Source organism: Chanodichthys erythropterus, chromosome 17 (assembly GCF_024489055.1).
Source record: "Chanodichthys erythropterus isolate Z2021 chromosome 17, ASM2448905v1, whole genome shotgun sequence".
In the NCBI taxonomy this organism is placed as follows: Eukaryota; Metazoa; Chordata; class Actinopteri; order Cypriniformes; family Xenocyprididae; genus Chanodichthys; species Chanodichthys erythropterus.
In genome coordinates, this window is record NC_090237.1 from 41,802,209 (window position 1) to 41,820,002 (window position 17,794).

Genomic DNA, 17,794 nt, shown 5'->3' on the forward strand with positions numbered 1-17,794 from the left:
GGAACAGAGTTTCTCAAAGAGCTTCAATTCAAGGGCTTTATGCAGTTTATCTCCTCTTTCACCTACCTAAAAGTCCCAGCCTCTTGTAATGCATCAATATTTAGTGCTTCCTTGATGACCCAGCTCCTGGGTAAAATCGTGTTATCATCATGAGCCGTCAGTAGAGAATGAAGTCTCTTCTTTAAAGTTTTCATAAATTCATCTGGTAACATAAATATGTACATTTCAGTGAGCATATAAAAAATGAAAGGCAAATGAAAGCAATAAAAAATTACAACAGAAACAGTGATAAGTCTCACCATGTAGAGTCTCATTGTCAGCCAAGAGCATCAGAAGAATCTCTACTCTCTTGGTGCTGCGTGCACCTGCCTCTGTCTGATCTGTCAGCATGCCAACTGCACTCTGAACACAGCTACGAACCAGCACTTTGCTGTCTAAAACATTCTCCAAGCCCTGAAGAACACAAGAAACATAACTAAAGTTTGAAGCTTACTAAACTCAACAGGGTGAAAATAGTATCACAAATATGCAGAAAATGTATTGCTGTTGTTGAGATTGTGACCCACAGTATTGTCTTCTAGTTCCATCTTCTCTTCTTCTGTACATATGTCTTCATCCTCTTTAGGTGAAAGCAATAAAAATTGTTAGAAAATACCAATCACTCCTTTAAAGATGAGTCTTAATATTAAAAACAACAACAACAACAACAACAACAACAACAACAACAACATCACCTTCAGGCTCATCTGCTCCCTCTGCTTTATCTGTAAACAACTCACTGATGGTCAGGCACTGCAAGGCTTTTATATCAGGTACAATATCTTTCGATATTCTCAGGTCATCAATATGCACTGACTTCCAAAGGCCTTTTAAAAATGATATTTAATGAGATTTTGTGTAAAACAAACATAATGTTGGTCAGTGATGCAAAAGAAAAAAAAAAACTTACCACCATGAAATCCAACATAAGAAGTCCCACCTTCCATTCTGGATAGTTTAGTGATAAAGTACACAAAAATCTTTCCATTGCACTCTTTCCTGAATTTGTTGATTTCATTGAGAGAAGAATACCTGGGAAATATATCAAATGATGTTTTTTGATTGCATTTACTGAACACGTAAAGTGTGCCACTAACCACATTTAACTCACTTTGCAGATCCAATGATATTTAAACTTTGTGAGCCTTCATCAAAGTTGGTCTGGATGATAAGTATCTTGTCTCCAGTGGTGTTTTCCAAATAGTTCCTGAACACAGAAATTTTAATTTAAATATGATTAAATTTACTTTTTTGTTGTTGTTGTGATATGATATGATGTGGTGTTGTAAGTACAATACTTGATTTTCTTGAGGAATGAGTTTTCCGTGTCAAACTGCTGTAGAGAGAGGAGTTGTACGTTTTGAGCTATGCTCTGTAGCTCTTCAGTTTCTGCTGCAGTCAGAAGCCTTGAGAATGTAGTTACCTACAAGATCAGGAAAAGACAGAAAGAAACTTTATGCACTAAACTTGCACAGATACAAAAGTTATGAATTGTTCTAGAGTAATAAAGCATTTTAAATACATTAGGCTTACCTCTGTGAAAAAGGCATGGTTAGACCCTGCTTGCTGTGTTTGAGAAAGGATGAAGTCAGCAAATGAGCCATGCTTCTGGTCTTGAAAGTACACCCTTGACAAGTGCTCACTTTCTACTTTAGGGAGCGAAGTGCAGTCTAGCCTAACCACTGCATCTGGCGTAGCACAATTCAAAAGGATCAGTTTAGCCTCATCTAAGATCCCTTTTGTAGGGTCTGTTTTGAGCTGCTCTGTAACTTGCAGGACAACAGAGGCACAAGTGTCTGAGTTATAGCCAATGAAAGCATCAGCTGCAAGGTATCTGCGTACTTGAGGAGCAATTGCCTGATTTTCTTTAATAGCAATGAACCGTTCAATCCACTGTTCAAGCTCCTCAACAAGGACTTTTTGCTCACGCTTTAGTACGGTATTGATGTCAAGACAATGTTTCTCCAACCTGTTGATCAGTGGAATGGGAAACTGCTTGTACACAATGTCCTTCTCCTCAATGACAATGAGCCTGAAATCTCGGTGCACTCTGCATTTGACTCTGTGGGTTCCGAGCCCCAAATCCACGTATTTCTGACCTCCAAGCCAGACGTAATATTGGTTGAGAGCATCATACAAACTTTCGTACAAGTTCTGCAAGTTCAGAAGCACAACGGTTTGACCGGTTTCCATACAAACCTTGACACGATTAATGTTGCGACATATCTGAGTATACTCCTGGTCTTTTGGAAAGCTCGAACCAAAGATAATCTCTGGTTGGCACTGGTTTGAAAAAAACATTTGCTGAAGAATTCGAAGGGCTGCGTAGTTTTTGGTCAGAACCAGCAGGTATCTGCATTCCTCATTTTGACCAATAGCTGTGATGTTTTCTCTTACAAGCTCAATGGCACTGATATTCTCAAGACTGTGTTTGATGTTTAGTTTATTGGTGAAAACTGTGACAGCATCCACATTATCTTTGCCGCTGAAGTTCCTCAGCACAGCCTTCACAATCTGTTCTGCACTAGGCTTCTGATTAGAAGCTTTGGCTACAGAAAACATCATTTTTATCAAGCTGTAATAGTCTCGCAGACCAAAGAAACCTTTTCCTTGTCCATTACAGATGTTCAGGTAAGCCTGGGAAAATGGCCTAAAGTTATGTCTCACCATTTCAAGGATCATGGCATCCGAGGAACATATTCCTTCGGCACTCTGAATCAATTCCTTTTCATCAGGATCACCACGGGAAACGGTTATCCCTCTATTCATCTTGGCTGGATCCAAAGCCCAGTTTGAAATACCGATGAATCCCACCTTCTTGTGGGGTCCTGTCTGGTCATCTATGCATCCCTCTTCCAGCAAAGGATGTAAAGTTTTCAGGGGCATTTTCTGGGAATCTTCAGCCAAGCCTATCTCATCTAGCACAACCACTGAGACATACTCTTTTAGATTCTTGCCTTCCTGAAAACGGGCACACTGCTTGAATGTGTTGATGATCCCATTTGGTGTAGAATGAGGACTGCACTGGAAGGAAACCAGGTGAATTTGCTTTAGCTTTTTAAACAAATCTGAATGAGCTGCTTGGCCTTGCATTCCATCTGCAACTAGAGTTTTAGACAAGGACTTAGAGCTTCCGGGTTTTCCAACCAAAAAGAGCGGTATACGTAGTTCAATGCAAATCACCATCATAAAGACATTTTCCTTTAAAGCATTGTTTCGGGCAATGGATTCACCCACACGAACTCCATTCAGAAAAACATCCTGAATAACTGAGATCTCCTCCATCACTTTCATTTGGCTGTATTGTGGGAGGAACCTGCAAATTTCTATTCTGTAGTTCTCTTTGTCCTCCAAGCAGGCATGGTAACACACACCAACAGCCATAATTATTGACCAGAGAACTGGGTTTCTTTGATCAGTGTCCCCCTGATGTTGCTCATTTCTCTGTGTTCTCTGAATACTCTCAAAGTGGCCAATCTCTAAGAGTAACATTGAGTGGTTTTTGTAGAACCAGCCAAAAACCTGCATGCAGCGCTCTACATCCCTCAGACTCACAAAACTACATTCATCCTGTCTTGTTCGCATATACTTCTGTGAGGCTGACAGAACATCTGTGATGGTTGTGATGTAGTTTGAATCAATAGAATGGGTTTCAACTACCCTTTCAACTATCTGTTTGATGTACATTTTCTCAGTATGGTCATTTAGCTGTCCAAAGTCCCAAACTAGTGGAATCATGCTAGGTGGTAAAGCATGCACTCTGTACACAAGCTGGCGAAGTGGAATGGATCCAAGTTTTTCGTCCGTTTCCTCAGCACGAACTCTGTATCCCAAACCAGCTGACTCCAATCTCTTGATCATTACGTCTGTGTGTTTTCTGTATGGATTGCAAGCGGCAATGATTTGCAAGCCAGTGTCACTTGTCAAATGCTGTCCCTCAGCAGTGTTGTCACAGAGGACTTCCTTAATGCTGCTAATGGCCTCTGTTGTGTTTGCTTCATCAAAAAACAACACAGAGTCAAAGCCATAATCCTTCTTGTTTTTCGATGCCATGCTCTCTGCTTCTCTCACTTTTGTGTAAATAATGTTTGAACTTGTCCCTCCATGAACCTTTACTAATTTCATGTTTTCGGTGGCAACTCCACCTCTGTGCATCTCACAAAGGAATTTTATTAGCCTTGTCTTCCCACATCCTGTCTCACCCATGATTATAACAGGAATTCCACAGCGGAAGCGCATGTGAATTGCAAGCATTTTCAACATGTTGTCTGTGGTGAGCTCATATGTTTCATCTGGGTCAGTAGGAGACTGTATTCCCAACACCCTGGAAAGTTTCTCAATTTTGTCCCATCTTGGAAGCTGGTCAAAATCAATATTGAAAGGAACTCTTTGTAGTTTAAGGCCGTCATAGAGCTGTCTGGTCATGATGTTCTGCTTGATCACTCTTTTTGTTGATGGATCTACAGCATCAATCCCATTCTTTGCATTTGGCTGAAGATGAAAGCCAATGAATGTCATGGACACATGGTCATCATTGAAAAAAATGTATGGATGTGGTTCTGACTCCCACCGTTTTCTTATCCTAAAGGGAGCCAGATGCTCTTCACTGGCAGAAGGAATGTCATTTTGCAATCTCCCTGGACTTTGGTCAGAGATGCTAAGCGAAGGAGTGGCAAAATCCTTTGCCATGAGAATCATGAAATCAACAACAAATTTTTTAAATCCGAACAAAATGTCACCTACGAAAGCAACATCACAGAAAACCGAGTCCTCACAATCTTTAAGTTGTAAGTTCAGGAACCAAGCAAAATTCCGCAACTCTGCCCAAGAGGGGTTGATGATGCCACAGTAGATAAACAACATCTGCAGGCATTCAACATGAGTTCCTTCAGTTCCTTGGTACTTAAAGGAATCTAAATTGTCACCATTGTGGAAACGACGTAGGTACTGGTATGTTCGTTGGTAGGCCTCACTTCGGAACTCTTGGTCATCCATGAGGGGATCGTCTCCTTTAAACGATGGATCTTGCTGGATTTTCATTTCTAACTCAAGGATTTCTTTGGGTGGACGACAGTAAACACTTGGAAACACATCCAAGAAAGAAGATGGAACTTTTGCACCCTGCCATAAAAAGACAAATTAAACCATGAGGCATTTGTCTGATTCATGAAAAAAAAAAAAAAAAAAATTCTACATGACTTAATGAAATAACTTATATAAATGTTCTTACAACTCTTCTGTCATTTTGGGATGTCCGTCCATCAGGTCTTAGAATCTCAAATACATACAAGTGCTTATTACTGCTTTTCCACATGTTTCCTTCTGAGTCCATGAGGTATCCAAGGATCAATAGCCTGAACAGAAATTCATGAAGTCCCTTCTTCACCTGTAAGTAACAATACGTTTTACAACACGTATATATATATATGTGTGTGTGTGTGTGTGTGCGCACATGTGTTCATCAAATTAATAAAAAAGTAAAAACAGGTAGATACCATAGTGGTTATGTCAAAATGATAGACTGAAAGCTCATTTTTTTTGGAGCTGTTGTGCATGGACTGAAGGATGACATTTTCATCAACTCTTGGCTCAATTAACCTGATGCTCTTCAGCTGCGAAGGGTTCTTGGTGATCGTCTTCAATTTCTCATATATTCGTTTAATGTAAAGTGATTTTCCTAGAATGCAACACACAGATGTAACACATCTTCTCACATTTTTTGCCAAATATTTTTATTAACACATCAAAATGAGCACAAAAAGTCTCTTTTTATTTGGCCAACTAATAAAAATATTGATTTTAAATTCTATCCATTACTTGATTTTATACTCACCTACTCCTGACCTTTCTGAATATACAGCTCCCACACACTGTCTGTCTTTGAACACAGCAGCAGCACTGGATACGTCAGCTGGGACTGTAAAATGCCCAACAAGGTATCGTTGAATGCTGATGATTGGTTCTTGAGGAAGCAAGTGCAATCTAAATTGACTAAAGGCTGAGGGAAGGTATGCATGTTCTCTATTAGAGCTGCAGACCAACACCAGTCTGTAATCCTTTCTGCTCTGTGCCTTTTGTTGCTGAAAAAATTGCTCCACTTTGTAGCTAACTTCATAGGTCAGTTGGTCCACATAAAGCATTGTGTATATCTTCTTTCCCCCATTGCCAGCAGAGAGACACCGCCTGAGGAAAAGCTCCACTTCTTCATATTGAGTGGAAGCACTACAGAGGAGTACTTCATCGTAGGTTGGTAGAGGCTCCTTTTCACTCTTCATGTAAATTGAAATACAAGTTATTAGAATTTCTTCTGAAGGGCAGATGACTAGATTTGGATTTCCAGTAAGCATTCCCTTTGGCAATTCTCTCTGAATATTCCTTGTTTTCCCATCCTGTGAGGAATCTCCTTCATATTCACTGTTGGCCAAAATTTCCAGAAGATATCCAAGATTTCTGACATCAAGGAAGTGTGGCAGGAAACTGTTCATGTGTCGCATGTAAGAATTCCAAATCACATCTAGCTTTTCTGACCCATTAACATGCCTCAACTGACTTGCCAAGTTATCAAATGATAGGCATGGCTCCCCAGTATTCAAATCATGCTCATCCATGCTGGGAACTTTCACAAAGGTTTGAAAGTCTAAGTCACCATTTTGCTCATGATTCATTTTGCTCATTTTATGCCAAGCTTGTCTCAAATCTGAAAGTGAGCAATTAGGTTTGATAAAAGAGAGCATAATGAGAACTTCATCTTTAATATCAGTCACATTATTCTGGGTGAGCTGACTGCACAGGTAGACCACCTGTTCTGCAGTGAAATAGTTTAAGTAATAATGCTGAGATCTCTGCTTGTCCATAAAAGCCTTCCAGAAGTGAAGGCAGCTCTCCATTTTCTTACAGACTTCTGGCAACTGTTCTGTGACTTCACCTTCCACTATGACACTAACATCATTTCCTAAATGGAGGTGCATAATGATGCATGCTTCATTACTGTTACACTTGACCTTTGCCTCCCATTCTCTGAACAACGGGTTGCCAGCAACAGACAAATCAATATATGCAGAGGCCAACCTCTGCACACTGGCAAAGACCTGAAAACAGGAAAGAAGTTCATTACAGTAGCCATGGTGAAATTTATAATAAAAAAAGGCTAAAAGGTGGAAAGTCACCTCTGCAAATCGATTGACTTCACGCTGACCCTGATCTCCTTTGCCGGACATTAGCATTAATTTATTCTGAAGGTCCCTGAGGTCTTCAAGAGAATAAGTATGTGCCTCACAGCCCTCATCATGCTCTTCTGTAATATGTAACTTCAGAACACCTTCCAAGCATAACTGAAAAAGCAATATTCAAGGGCTGAGATTTTCCAAGTATTATGTACTTATTAAAAATAAGCATTGTGCTAATGTAGCATGTCACTGCTCCTCAAGGAAACTCTGCTGAAAAGTTCAGCTAAAGCAAACTTAAGGCTGTGTGTTCATCACCTGAACCTAAATAGTAATGACAAACCTTCTTTTGATTTTGTGCACTAATAACGTACACTCCGTTCATGTTGATAGCTGATGCCAGAGACAGAGAAGACATTTCCACTGACCCATGACTGTCCTTGACTGTCTTTAACCATTCTATGTGTCTTGCAGAGTCACACTGAAACAAAGAAAATGTTGATGAACAAGGATGTGACACATCACTCTTTCTTTTTCTGGTTGTTAAAGCTAGTAGATTCTTTCACCAATTTCTTTGGGAGGTTGGGGTCATTGTCAAGTGCCTTCCACAGTTTCTTCAGCATCCTTTTAAAAAGATTGAAGTCGGCATCTGGCTTCAAATCATAGAGCATTGAGGAGTAGCCAAGAACTGCATCATGAAAACAGGCCACACGGTCCACTTCCAAATCATTCTCTCCAGCAGAGATCGAAGCCAAATCCACAAAGACTTTTAACTCATTGATGTCTGAAGTTATGAAGAGGAATAACATTTGATTATAAAAGAGCATAGAAATGTATGAAATCACATCTAATTACTAGTACATACTATCCAATTACTTTATTTACCTGTAAGAGCATTTGTAACCCACAGAACAAAATTCTTTTTGAGGCCAAGCTCCTGAAGGCACAGTCTCCGGGATTCTGTGATATCCACAAGCACAATTTTTGCCTGCACCAATTCATCGTCAATGCTAACAAGACGCTCCTTTTTAAAATGCTCATGTCTCTGAAGTAAAGAAAGCATTGTGGGTTTACCATATTGCTTATTTCTTTTTGATAAAAAAAAAAAATGCACTTATGGTGGCAACAATTTGATGACTTACAGTAACAAGTAACTTCTCCAAGACTTGAAAGTCTCCTGTTAGGCAAAGTGTCTCTTTGACCATCGTGACCACCTCAGCTGACTGTATTGCCAGATGAAGCTCATGGTACTGCTCAATCTGATGGATTCTTGTCTGGACCCAACCTTGATCATCACTACGATCTAGTTTGCATATGATTGCGAATTCTGCTGCCAGTTTTTTATATTTTCCCTTGTAGGCTCTGAATGTTTCATCAATTTTTTCAAAAGTAATGCTGCCATCTTTAAGCCCGGTGTATATGTCTTTGTAGGCATTGTAGCAAGGTTTAAATATGTCACTGTGCAGCTTTCCGAGTGCGATAACCATCTCGCCTGCTGGAGGAATTGCTTTATTAGCTTTAGCAAACTTTGCAGCCTCATTCATCCAACACACTTTGAAGATGTAGCTGTCTTTGAAGGGGTTTAGGACCTCTGCCATAGATCGAACATCATCTTCAAGCTCAAAGTAGTTGAGTACTCTTGACTTTGTGGAGGGAGTTTGATTTAATAAATGAACATCCACAAACTTGTCCAGGTTCATCTCATCAATGTCAATATGGCGTTTGTTTTCCAACCATTCAAAATCAACTGTAAATGGAACACATTTTAAATTAAATCTCAGTTTAAAAGCAATATGTTATTGCCATGTGTTAAAAAGAAAGCTTATACCCCTCCCATGTTCCTGTAGACTGCGACACATTGTAATGAGGGCATCTACCAGTGATATCTCATGATAAATAGCATTCATCTCCTTCTGTCTACAGTCAAGAAGCCTTTCCATGGCTTTGGTGTCCGTGTATTGTGTATCCATTTCACAAAAACAGTCTGGAAAAAACAACAATGTCATAACCCCTCACATTATAGTTTGTAAAGCGTCAAATATCATGTAATGTGTTTTACCTAAATTAAGCAGCTCAAAGAAAGAGCTACTCTTTTGCAGGATGTGATTGAGTAGCTTTATCTTTATTTTCCCCGTAACAAACTGATTTAAAATGTCTTTGAATAATGAGATTGCCATGTCAAATTTCTTTCTGGCATCTTCAGAAAGCTGATTGATCAGATTTTCATCAGCACCTACAGAAAAAATTAAATACATTTAAACATTACATATATTCAAACATTATATATAAATATATCCATCACTGTTTCTGTCTCAGATGGTGAGATTTAACATAGGATTGCTATGCACTATGCAGAATCTATGTAATACCATAAAGCTCAAAGATATTCTTAGCTGCCGTCCAGTTCAGTAGATGTTTGAGAACAACTTCTTCATCCTCCACATAGGTTCCTTTGCTGTCTCTTGGCCAGGCATGTATGATGATGGTAGACACAAGCAATTTAAATTTCCAGTTTATGCAGAGTTTATTCAATCTCTCAAAAAGTAGCCTTTCAGTTTTAGCCTGTTAAAAAAAAGTTTTGTACAGTTAGTGCCTGTTTTTATATTTTTTCATCTTAAAGGATTAGTCCACTTTTAAATAAACTTTTCCTGATAATTTACTCACCCCCATGTCATCCAAGATGTCCATGTCTTTCTTTCTTCAGTCGAAAAGAAATTAAAGTTTTTGATGAAAACATTCCAGGATTTTTCACTGGACACCAAACAGTTGAAGGTCAAAATTAGTTTCACTGCAGCTTCAAATTGTTCAACATGATCCCAGATGAGAAATAAGGGTCTTATCTAGTGAAACCATTGCTCATTTTCTGAAAAAAAAAAAAAAGAAAATTATACAAGTTTTAATCATAAATGCTCATCTTCAACAAGCTCTCTAAGTGTATTACTGCCCTCCACAGGTTAAAGTTTGAACTAATTGTTATATACTATTGAACTAGCATATTGCATATAAAAATTAGTTCAAACTTTGACCTGTGGAGGGCAGTATTACGTTTAGCAGTGTCTACACTGCTGGAATTCAAATAGAGGAGAAGATGAAGAGAGCAAGTTCAAGATGAGCATTTAAGGTTAAAACGCTGGTTTCATTAGATAAGACCCTTATTTCTCATCTGGGATCGTGTTGAACAATTTGAAGCTGCACTGAAACTAATTTTGACCTTCAACCATTTGGTGCCCATTGAAGTCCACTATAAGGAGAAAAAAACCTGGAATGTTTTCATCAAAAACTTTAATTTTTTTGCGATTGAAGAAAGAAAGACATGGACATCTTGGATGACATGGGGGTGAGTAAATTATCAGGAAAAGTTTATTTAAAAGTGGACTAATCCTTTAATTAAAAGGAAAAGAATATGGCAAAAGTATTGAGAAATCCATGAAGACCATGAACAGGAAAGAGCTTCTGATGGGTGGAGGAGATAGCACTGCTGCAGCCGTGAAACCAAGGTTAGACAGAGAAACAAAGGTTCTGCAGGAGCGGAGGAGATAACACAGTTTAAGTGGCCAAGCAAAGATAGCAATTTGCATTTAGAACATTTTATACTGTCCAGTAAGGTGGACGTGACCAGAAATATCCTTTTGATTTTTCCTTGTGCAGTGAAGCCTGGAAATTAACTGTATCCAAGTTAATGCCCAGAATTCAATGGACGTGGCAGGACCCGTGGTTTTATCCTGGTCAATTAGAATCCCAAGCTCATTGGAAATCATACTGTGTTGGGAGATTGATCATTTCTGTAAATATTCTTATTTTCTCTGTTTTTAGGGGCCAAGCACCGAAGGTGCTTAGGCACCTATTGTTATTGTTGGCGTCCCGTACGCTTATTATTATTCTTCTTCTTCTTCCGCTCTTGAAGTCTATGGCAGCCCATAGAACCGCTTGCGGGAAAGTTGTGAAATTTGGCACACAGTTAGAGGACAGAATGACCTTTGTCCATAGCAAATTTGGAGTCTCTAACTCAATCCCTCTAGCGCCACCAGCTGTCCAAATTTGCACTTATGTTTATGCTAATAACTTTTGAACCATAAGGGCTAGAAACAAAATTCTTTTTTCCTATGATTCCTTGGGTCAAGACGAATCGATTGCATCATATGACGTCATTTTCCGTCATGAAAATTTTTCCGCCATTTTGAATTTTCTGAAAAACCTACTTTTTCGAACTCCTCCTAGGCCGTTAGTCCGATTTTCATGAAAATTAAACCAGATCATCTTCAGACCATGGTGACAAAAAGTTATGGAATTCAAGTCGATTGCTCAAACCGTTTTCGAAAAACACACGAACGAATTGTACGTAGCGCTTGCGAAAATAGAAGTAAGGCTGTATCTCTGCAACACTTTATCATATTCAGACCAAACTTGATACATGTCTTCACAAGCATGACCTGAGGCACCATGCAGTGTTTCGGCTCAGCGCCACCTACTGGTGCGGAGATATGAAAAATGGATATTTTTGCTTATAACTTCTGATGGGTTTGTCCAAAAATCATAAATTTGGTCTTGTTGGATTCGGGGTATCATGCCGAGTCAAATGATATCCAATTTTCCCATATCGGACATTTTGGCCGTCGGCTATTTTGAATTTCGTGCTAAAATGCTGTATTTTACGAACGCATTAGCGTATCGTTACGAAACTCGGTATGGGTCCCCAGCACAATACCCTGAAGGAGCCTGAGAAGTTTCAGCACTGCGCCACCTTGTGGTCAAAAGTTATAACAAAATTTACAGAAATGCTAATAACTTTTGAGTATATTAACCGATTGTAATGAAACTGTTTTCAGTAGATTCCATGGGTCATGCTGAGAACATAGATATCAAACTTTCCATAGTCAGCTGAACTTCCTGTCCGCTGTATTGTTTTTCTTTAAAAACCTACTTTTTCGAACTCCTCCTAGACCGTTGCTCCGATTTTCACCAAAATTGAACCGTATCATCTTCAGACCATGCTGACAAAAAGTTATGGATTTCAAGTCGATAAGTCAAACCGTTTTCGCATACCAGAGCAACGAATTTGAGGCATGATGCAAAAATGACTCTTGAAGCTGTATCTCTGCTATGCTTTATCATATTCAGACCAAACTTGGTATGTGTCATCACAAGCATGACCTGAGGCATCATACAATGTTTCAGCACAGCGCCACCTACTGGAGTGGAGATATGAAAAATGGCTGTTTTTGCTTATAACTTCTGATGGGTTTGACCAAAATTCATAAATTTGGTATGGTTCATCAGGACAATGCCCTGAAGGAGCCTGAGAGGTTTCGGACCAGCACCACCTTGTGGTCAAAAGTTATAACAAAATTTACAAAAATGCTAATAACTTTTGTCTATATTAACCAATTGTAATGAAACTGGTCTCAGTAGATTCCTTGGGTCATGCTGAGAACAAAGATATCAAATTTGCCATAGTCAGCTGAAATTCCTGTCCGCCATATTGTTTTACTTTAAAAACCTACTTTTTCGAACTCCTCCTAGACCGTTGCTCCAATTTTCACCAAAATTGAACCGTATCATCTTCAGACCATGCCGACAAAAAGTTATGGATTTCAAGTTGATAAGTCAAACCGTTTTCGTATACCAGAGCAAAACATTTGAGATATGATGCAAAAATGACTCTTGAAGCTGTATCTCTGCAATGCTTTATCATATTCAGACCAAACTTGGTACGTGTCATCACAAGCATGACCTGAGGCATCATACAGTGTTTCGGCGCAGCGCCACCTACTGGAGTGGAGATATGAATAATGGCTATTTTTGCTTATAACTTCTGATGGGTTTGACCAAAATTCATAAATTTGGTATGGGTCATCAGGACAATGCCCTGAAGGAGCCTGAGAAGTTTCGGACCAGCGCCACCTTGTGGTCAAAAGTTATAACAAAATTGACAAAAATGCTAATAACTTTTTTTTCTAATTGCTCACTGCTGCTGTTGGTCTGATGCTCCCAGCCATGTTGGCTGGCTTCTTCTGCCGTTTTTGTGCTTGGCCCCGTAATTGCTGCTTGCAGCTATATTTTTATAATTGGTTTTCTCAAAGTGAAAACTTGGGCTTACATAATGAGAAGCCTAAACGCTTTATAACCTGCATATATTCACCTCTGACACTTTAATTTGATACTGTAATCATTGTTTGATGTTGGATGCTCATCAAACAGCAAAGTAGTCTGTTTTAGATCGTTTTTTCTTTTATCTGTGGCTAGTTTGAGTGACCCACTCACATTAATTTCAGTTCAAAAGAGGTTTGCTTATCGTAAAAGATAAAGAGCTTTGCATAATAAAAATGTACACCTTGAATTGACTCAATTGAGTTAAATAATCAAATAAAGGATCGCTAAGCAATTACTCAAATTAAAATTCCATACTTTTCCAAACTGTGGAGGAACCCACAGTTTATTTTCATACATTACTTACAGATTTCTGTTCATTCTAAATCAGATACAGATGAAGTGTAACAGTAAGATTACATTTATTTGAATGCATTAGGGAGAACAATTGTTTGTATGAATTTGTCCTACCAGTCTGTGCTGCATCTCATTAACAATAGTGAAGCTGAGTTTAAATAACTTCAAAACAGAAACACATATACACTATATAACTTTCAGTTCCTAATCAACTTGTTGATAAATCGCAGGACAGCACTGACAATAAGTTATTAATGATTATGTGTGCGAAAGTGCGTGCGATCTGCACGTGCGTTTAAGCTATATAGGAAGCAGCGCATTAGTTTAGAAAGGCAAATCACTTGTACGATAACAGTTTAAAACATGTATTCCCCCGATAGAAATTGATTATCCAGATAGCATAAACTATATGCTCATGATTTAATGCAGTGGTTCTCAAACTTATTAGAGTTGAGGACCCCCTGAAGCATTTAACATCTTGCTGCTCTCTTCCACTCAGACTGCAGTCACACCTTTTCCATTAAAGGTCCTATGACATGCTACTCTTTGGATGCTTTTATATAGGCTAAGTGGTCCCTAGTACTGTATCTGAAGTCCCTTTCCTGAAATTCAGCCTTGGTGCAGAATTTCAGCCACTACAAGCCAGTCCCACAATGAGCTTTACTCAGGACGTGCCATTTCCATGTCTGTAGCTTTAAATGCTAATGAGGAGGCGGGGCAAGGTGGAGGGTGGGTGTGGCCTTAACCAGCTTGCAGCCACGGTACCATGCGCTAATGTTGACAGTGGATGTATTGCAATGGCTCGAAGATGCGCAGCAATCAATTTGACCCAGAATCTGATCTGGATGGAGAAGCACCGGATTGAAGAAGTTGCTACTCAGGATATGGTACTTTAATTGGTTTGTTTATGTATGCAGTTATTATCATGTAGCTAATGCTAGCCTACATTGTTGGCTTTTCATGTTGCTCTGATTTGCTATTGTGTATGTAATATTAATATTATATATATATACACACAAACTCGATTCCAAAAAAGTTGGGACACTGTACAAATTGTGAATAAAAACAGAATGCAATAAAAACAAATAAAATAAAAAAAATAAAAACAGGCTCGCACATTTTCTCATGGGCGGGCAAAGCAGAGTAACCTTTCCCCTTATGACGACATGGGGAAGATTCCAGATCGTCTGAGCTTTCATTTTCTCAAAGGCGAAGCAAAACACCCAGGGCTCGGTTTACACCCATCGCCTTTTCTAGCCGCTGGGGGACCATATGCAGGCTAGGGGAACTCATATTAATGTTAAAAAACCTCATAAAGTGAAATGTTCATGCCATAGGGCCTTTAAGGTACAATAGTTGCCCCCTTAAATTGGTTTTCCAGTGTATTTTTGTACCTTTATAAATAAATAAAATAAAAGTATTATTTTATTTAAAATAAAATGTTTTAATTAAAAAAAGGCTCAATAGAGAAATATGTAATGATGGTAAAAAAAAACCAAAGTGATACTTTTAAATATTAAATTAAATCCCCAGTAGTTGTCGGTAAGGCACTGTCTTAATGAGTGAGTCGTGGAGTGACTCACATGGAGTCATTTATTCATTCATTCAGTTACGAAGCAAGTGGCTGCATTTATGAATGGGTCATTGAATCATTTACTCTTTTGATTCATTCAGAGTCACAGATTCATTCACGAAACACCACTACGTGTGGCAGTTCTTCAAATGGAGAAGCACCAAAATGCAATCTCCTCCTCATCGGAAAGGGATAAAGGTACACTCCTTGTTCTTTTTCTCAGGAGAGCAAACCTTCACTTCAAGGTACCTTCGTCTGCGTGTTCCAGATTGTTAAGGACCTTCTGCACCTACACCAGGGCCTCATCTGCGTGTTCCAGATTTTAGGACCCTTTGGTGCTCCAGGAGATCAGCATCCCACAGAGCTTCGTGTTCAAGACTGTTGAAACAGATTCTGGCTCCTCTCCCCACTGCATTGTCACCCAGCACAACCAGTGGAAGACGTCACCGTCATCGGACTCGACCAAGTGGAACGTAAATATCACTTAACCAAACCTCTTTCCAGAGACCTTGGCATTGTTGTATTTTATCAGCATATAATTTCCTAATTTCCATTAGATGTAATATAGCTGATGTTAGTTAATAACAAATACTCTCTCGTTTATTTATGTGATCCAAAAATCACAATGTCAGCGGTGACGTGAGTACCAATCCCTACTTTACTTTGCATCCTCGGATGGGCAAAAGTAAAAATCACTACACTAGAAACTAAATTCTGCTGGTACAAAGAGGAGAAATAATTCTTAAACTAGACTAAGGTTTTGGACCTAATCTCATTTTATTAAATGTTCTAATGTACAGTATGAGTCTATGATGCTATATGACTCATGTAGTCAGAGGGAACAAATTGAAGGACCTTTACCTGGCATATTGCAGTAACAGCCTGGAGAGCACACTTCTCCACGCTACCCACCAATAAAGGATGGGAGGCATTAAGTTCCTCAATCTTTGAGCAATAAACCTGGATTTGGTCCAGACGATCTTCCTAATAAGAGAGAAAAAAAAAATACATTTGTATTTATACAAATATAGAAAACATTGAAATTGAAACATTGACATTGAAATATGTGAATGAGTCCAGGTCACTGTTAAATGTTAGACTCAAGTCACATTTTGAACTAGTCTGTTCTAACAATTCCAGATCCTTCAAAAAATTAAGACTTGATTCTCTCCCATCCATAATAATCAATCCTATATACTAAATAGGCAGATTGAAAAATGTTTATATGTAGTTGTGTACTGTCTTTCTTTAAAATTATTATTATTTTTTTTACTTTTATTTTTATTTATTTTAATTACAAAGATAACAATGAAAAAAACAAAAAGCAATATTAACAGAGAGGGAGGAAAGAAAATATACATATATGAACAGCAAATGTATGTTTCACAACTGTATACTTCTACATACATATCCGTGCTTATTCCTAGATATCAATGATCATATACATGCATGCCCATATACATATAAATACATACACCCATATACACATATATATATATATATATATATATATATAAATAAATACATATATACACGTACTCCCCCCCCCAAAAAAAAAAAAAAAACGCCAAACAGGTGAGGTTAACCATTCCTATAACAATTACTGTTTACTTAGCTGAGGATATCTTTACGTTCTTTATATTTCAACCACTTTTCCCAGTCAAACTTGAAAGCACTTTTTTTCATCTTTAAAATATATGCAATTTCTTCCATAACCCGGATTTCTTCAATAATTCCAAACCATTGTTTACAATTCAAAGTAGCATCTTTAAGCCAATTCCTAGTTATAGTTTTTTTACAAGCCACAAGGAGAATCTTACATAAGTATCTATCACTTTTAGCTACAATGCCTTTAATATTTCCCATAAGTAAAAACAAAGAGGTTCTAGGAATTTTATATCCAAACACTTCAGTCATAACCACCTGCACATCATCCCAAAAAGACTGAATTTTCTCACAACTCCAAAAAATGCGTGTATGATCCGCTTCTAACTGTCCGCACTGTCTCCAGCCTGGAGACTTGCTTGCTTTTAATCTTAGGTGTTATGAAGAAGCGGATAAGGCACTTCCAGCAGAACTCTCTCCATATTTGTGAACTGGTAGTAGTTTGGTGTATTAACCACATCTCATACCATTCCGTTTCTGGTATTTCAGTTTTTAATTCTTTATCCCATTTAAATTTTATATATAATGTGGAGGAGGGACTGCAACTCATCAACACCTCATACAGAGAAGAAATTATTCTTGGTAATACATGGTCATAGGCATCAATCATCATTTTAATAAGGGAATGAATGTCATTTACTCCAATTCTCCTTTTTTTATTGTAGTAATCCCTTAACTGTAAAAATCTAAATAAGTCCTTATTTCTTAGTCCAAAGTTTTCCTTTAAATCCTGGAAGCTTCTAATTTCACCATCTGCAATTACACAGAATAATGCTGTTATTCCCTTCTCCTTCCACTGATGAAATATTGGATCTTTCTTTCCTGGTTTAAATTCCTCATCATAAGTAATCCACCTAAGTATTCCAATTTCTTTCTCCAACTTGAGATGTTTAACAATAGAATGCCAAAC

General features: G+C 38.3%; 1 protein-coding gene across 1 annotated transcript in view; it reads right to left on the reverse strand.

The window, feature by feature from the left end:
- The window catches only part of LOC137005330 (E3 ubiquitin-protein ligase rnf213-alpha-like), a 107,584-nt gene that overhangs the window by 52,194 nt on the left and 37,596 nt on the right, over positions 1-17,794 (reverse strand). The window contains exons 15-34 of the mRNA XM_067366175.1: positions 16,081-16,203; positions 9,572-9,764; positions 9,262-9,435; positions 9,031-9,186; positions 8,345-8,949; positions 8,088-8,247; positions 7,769-7,986; positions 7,546-7,683; positions 7,206-7,370; positions 5,873-7,127; positions 5,535-5,716; positions 5,270-5,425; positions 1,573-5,160; positions 1,338-1,462; positions 1,151-1,246; positions 950-1,071; positions 735-866; positions 567-619; positions 300-453; positions 67-202 (exon numbers count right to left, since the gene is read on the reverse strand). Coding sequence (XP_067222276.1) covers positions 67-202; positions 300-453; positions 567-619; positions 735-866; positions 950-1,071; positions 1,151-1,246; positions 1,338-1,462; positions 1,573-5,160; positions 5,270-5,425; positions 5,535-5,716; positions 5,873-7,127; positions 7,206-7,370; positions 7,546-7,683; positions 7,769-7,986; positions 8,088-8,247; positions 8,345-8,949; positions 9,031-9,186; positions 9,262-9,435; positions 9,572-9,764; positions 16,081-16,203 — 7,931 coding nt within the window. The remainder of the gene's footprint in view (positions 1-66; positions 203-299; positions 454-566; positions 620-734; positions 867-949; positions 1,072-1,150; positions 1,247-1,337; positions 1,463-1,572; positions 5,161-5,269; positions 5,426-5,534; positions 5,717-5,872; positions 7,128-7,205; positions 7,371-7,545; positions 7,684-7,768; positions 7,987-8,087; positions 8,248-8,344; positions 8,950-9,030; positions 9,187-9,261; positions 9,436-9,571; positions 9,765-16,080; positions 16,204-17,794) is intronic.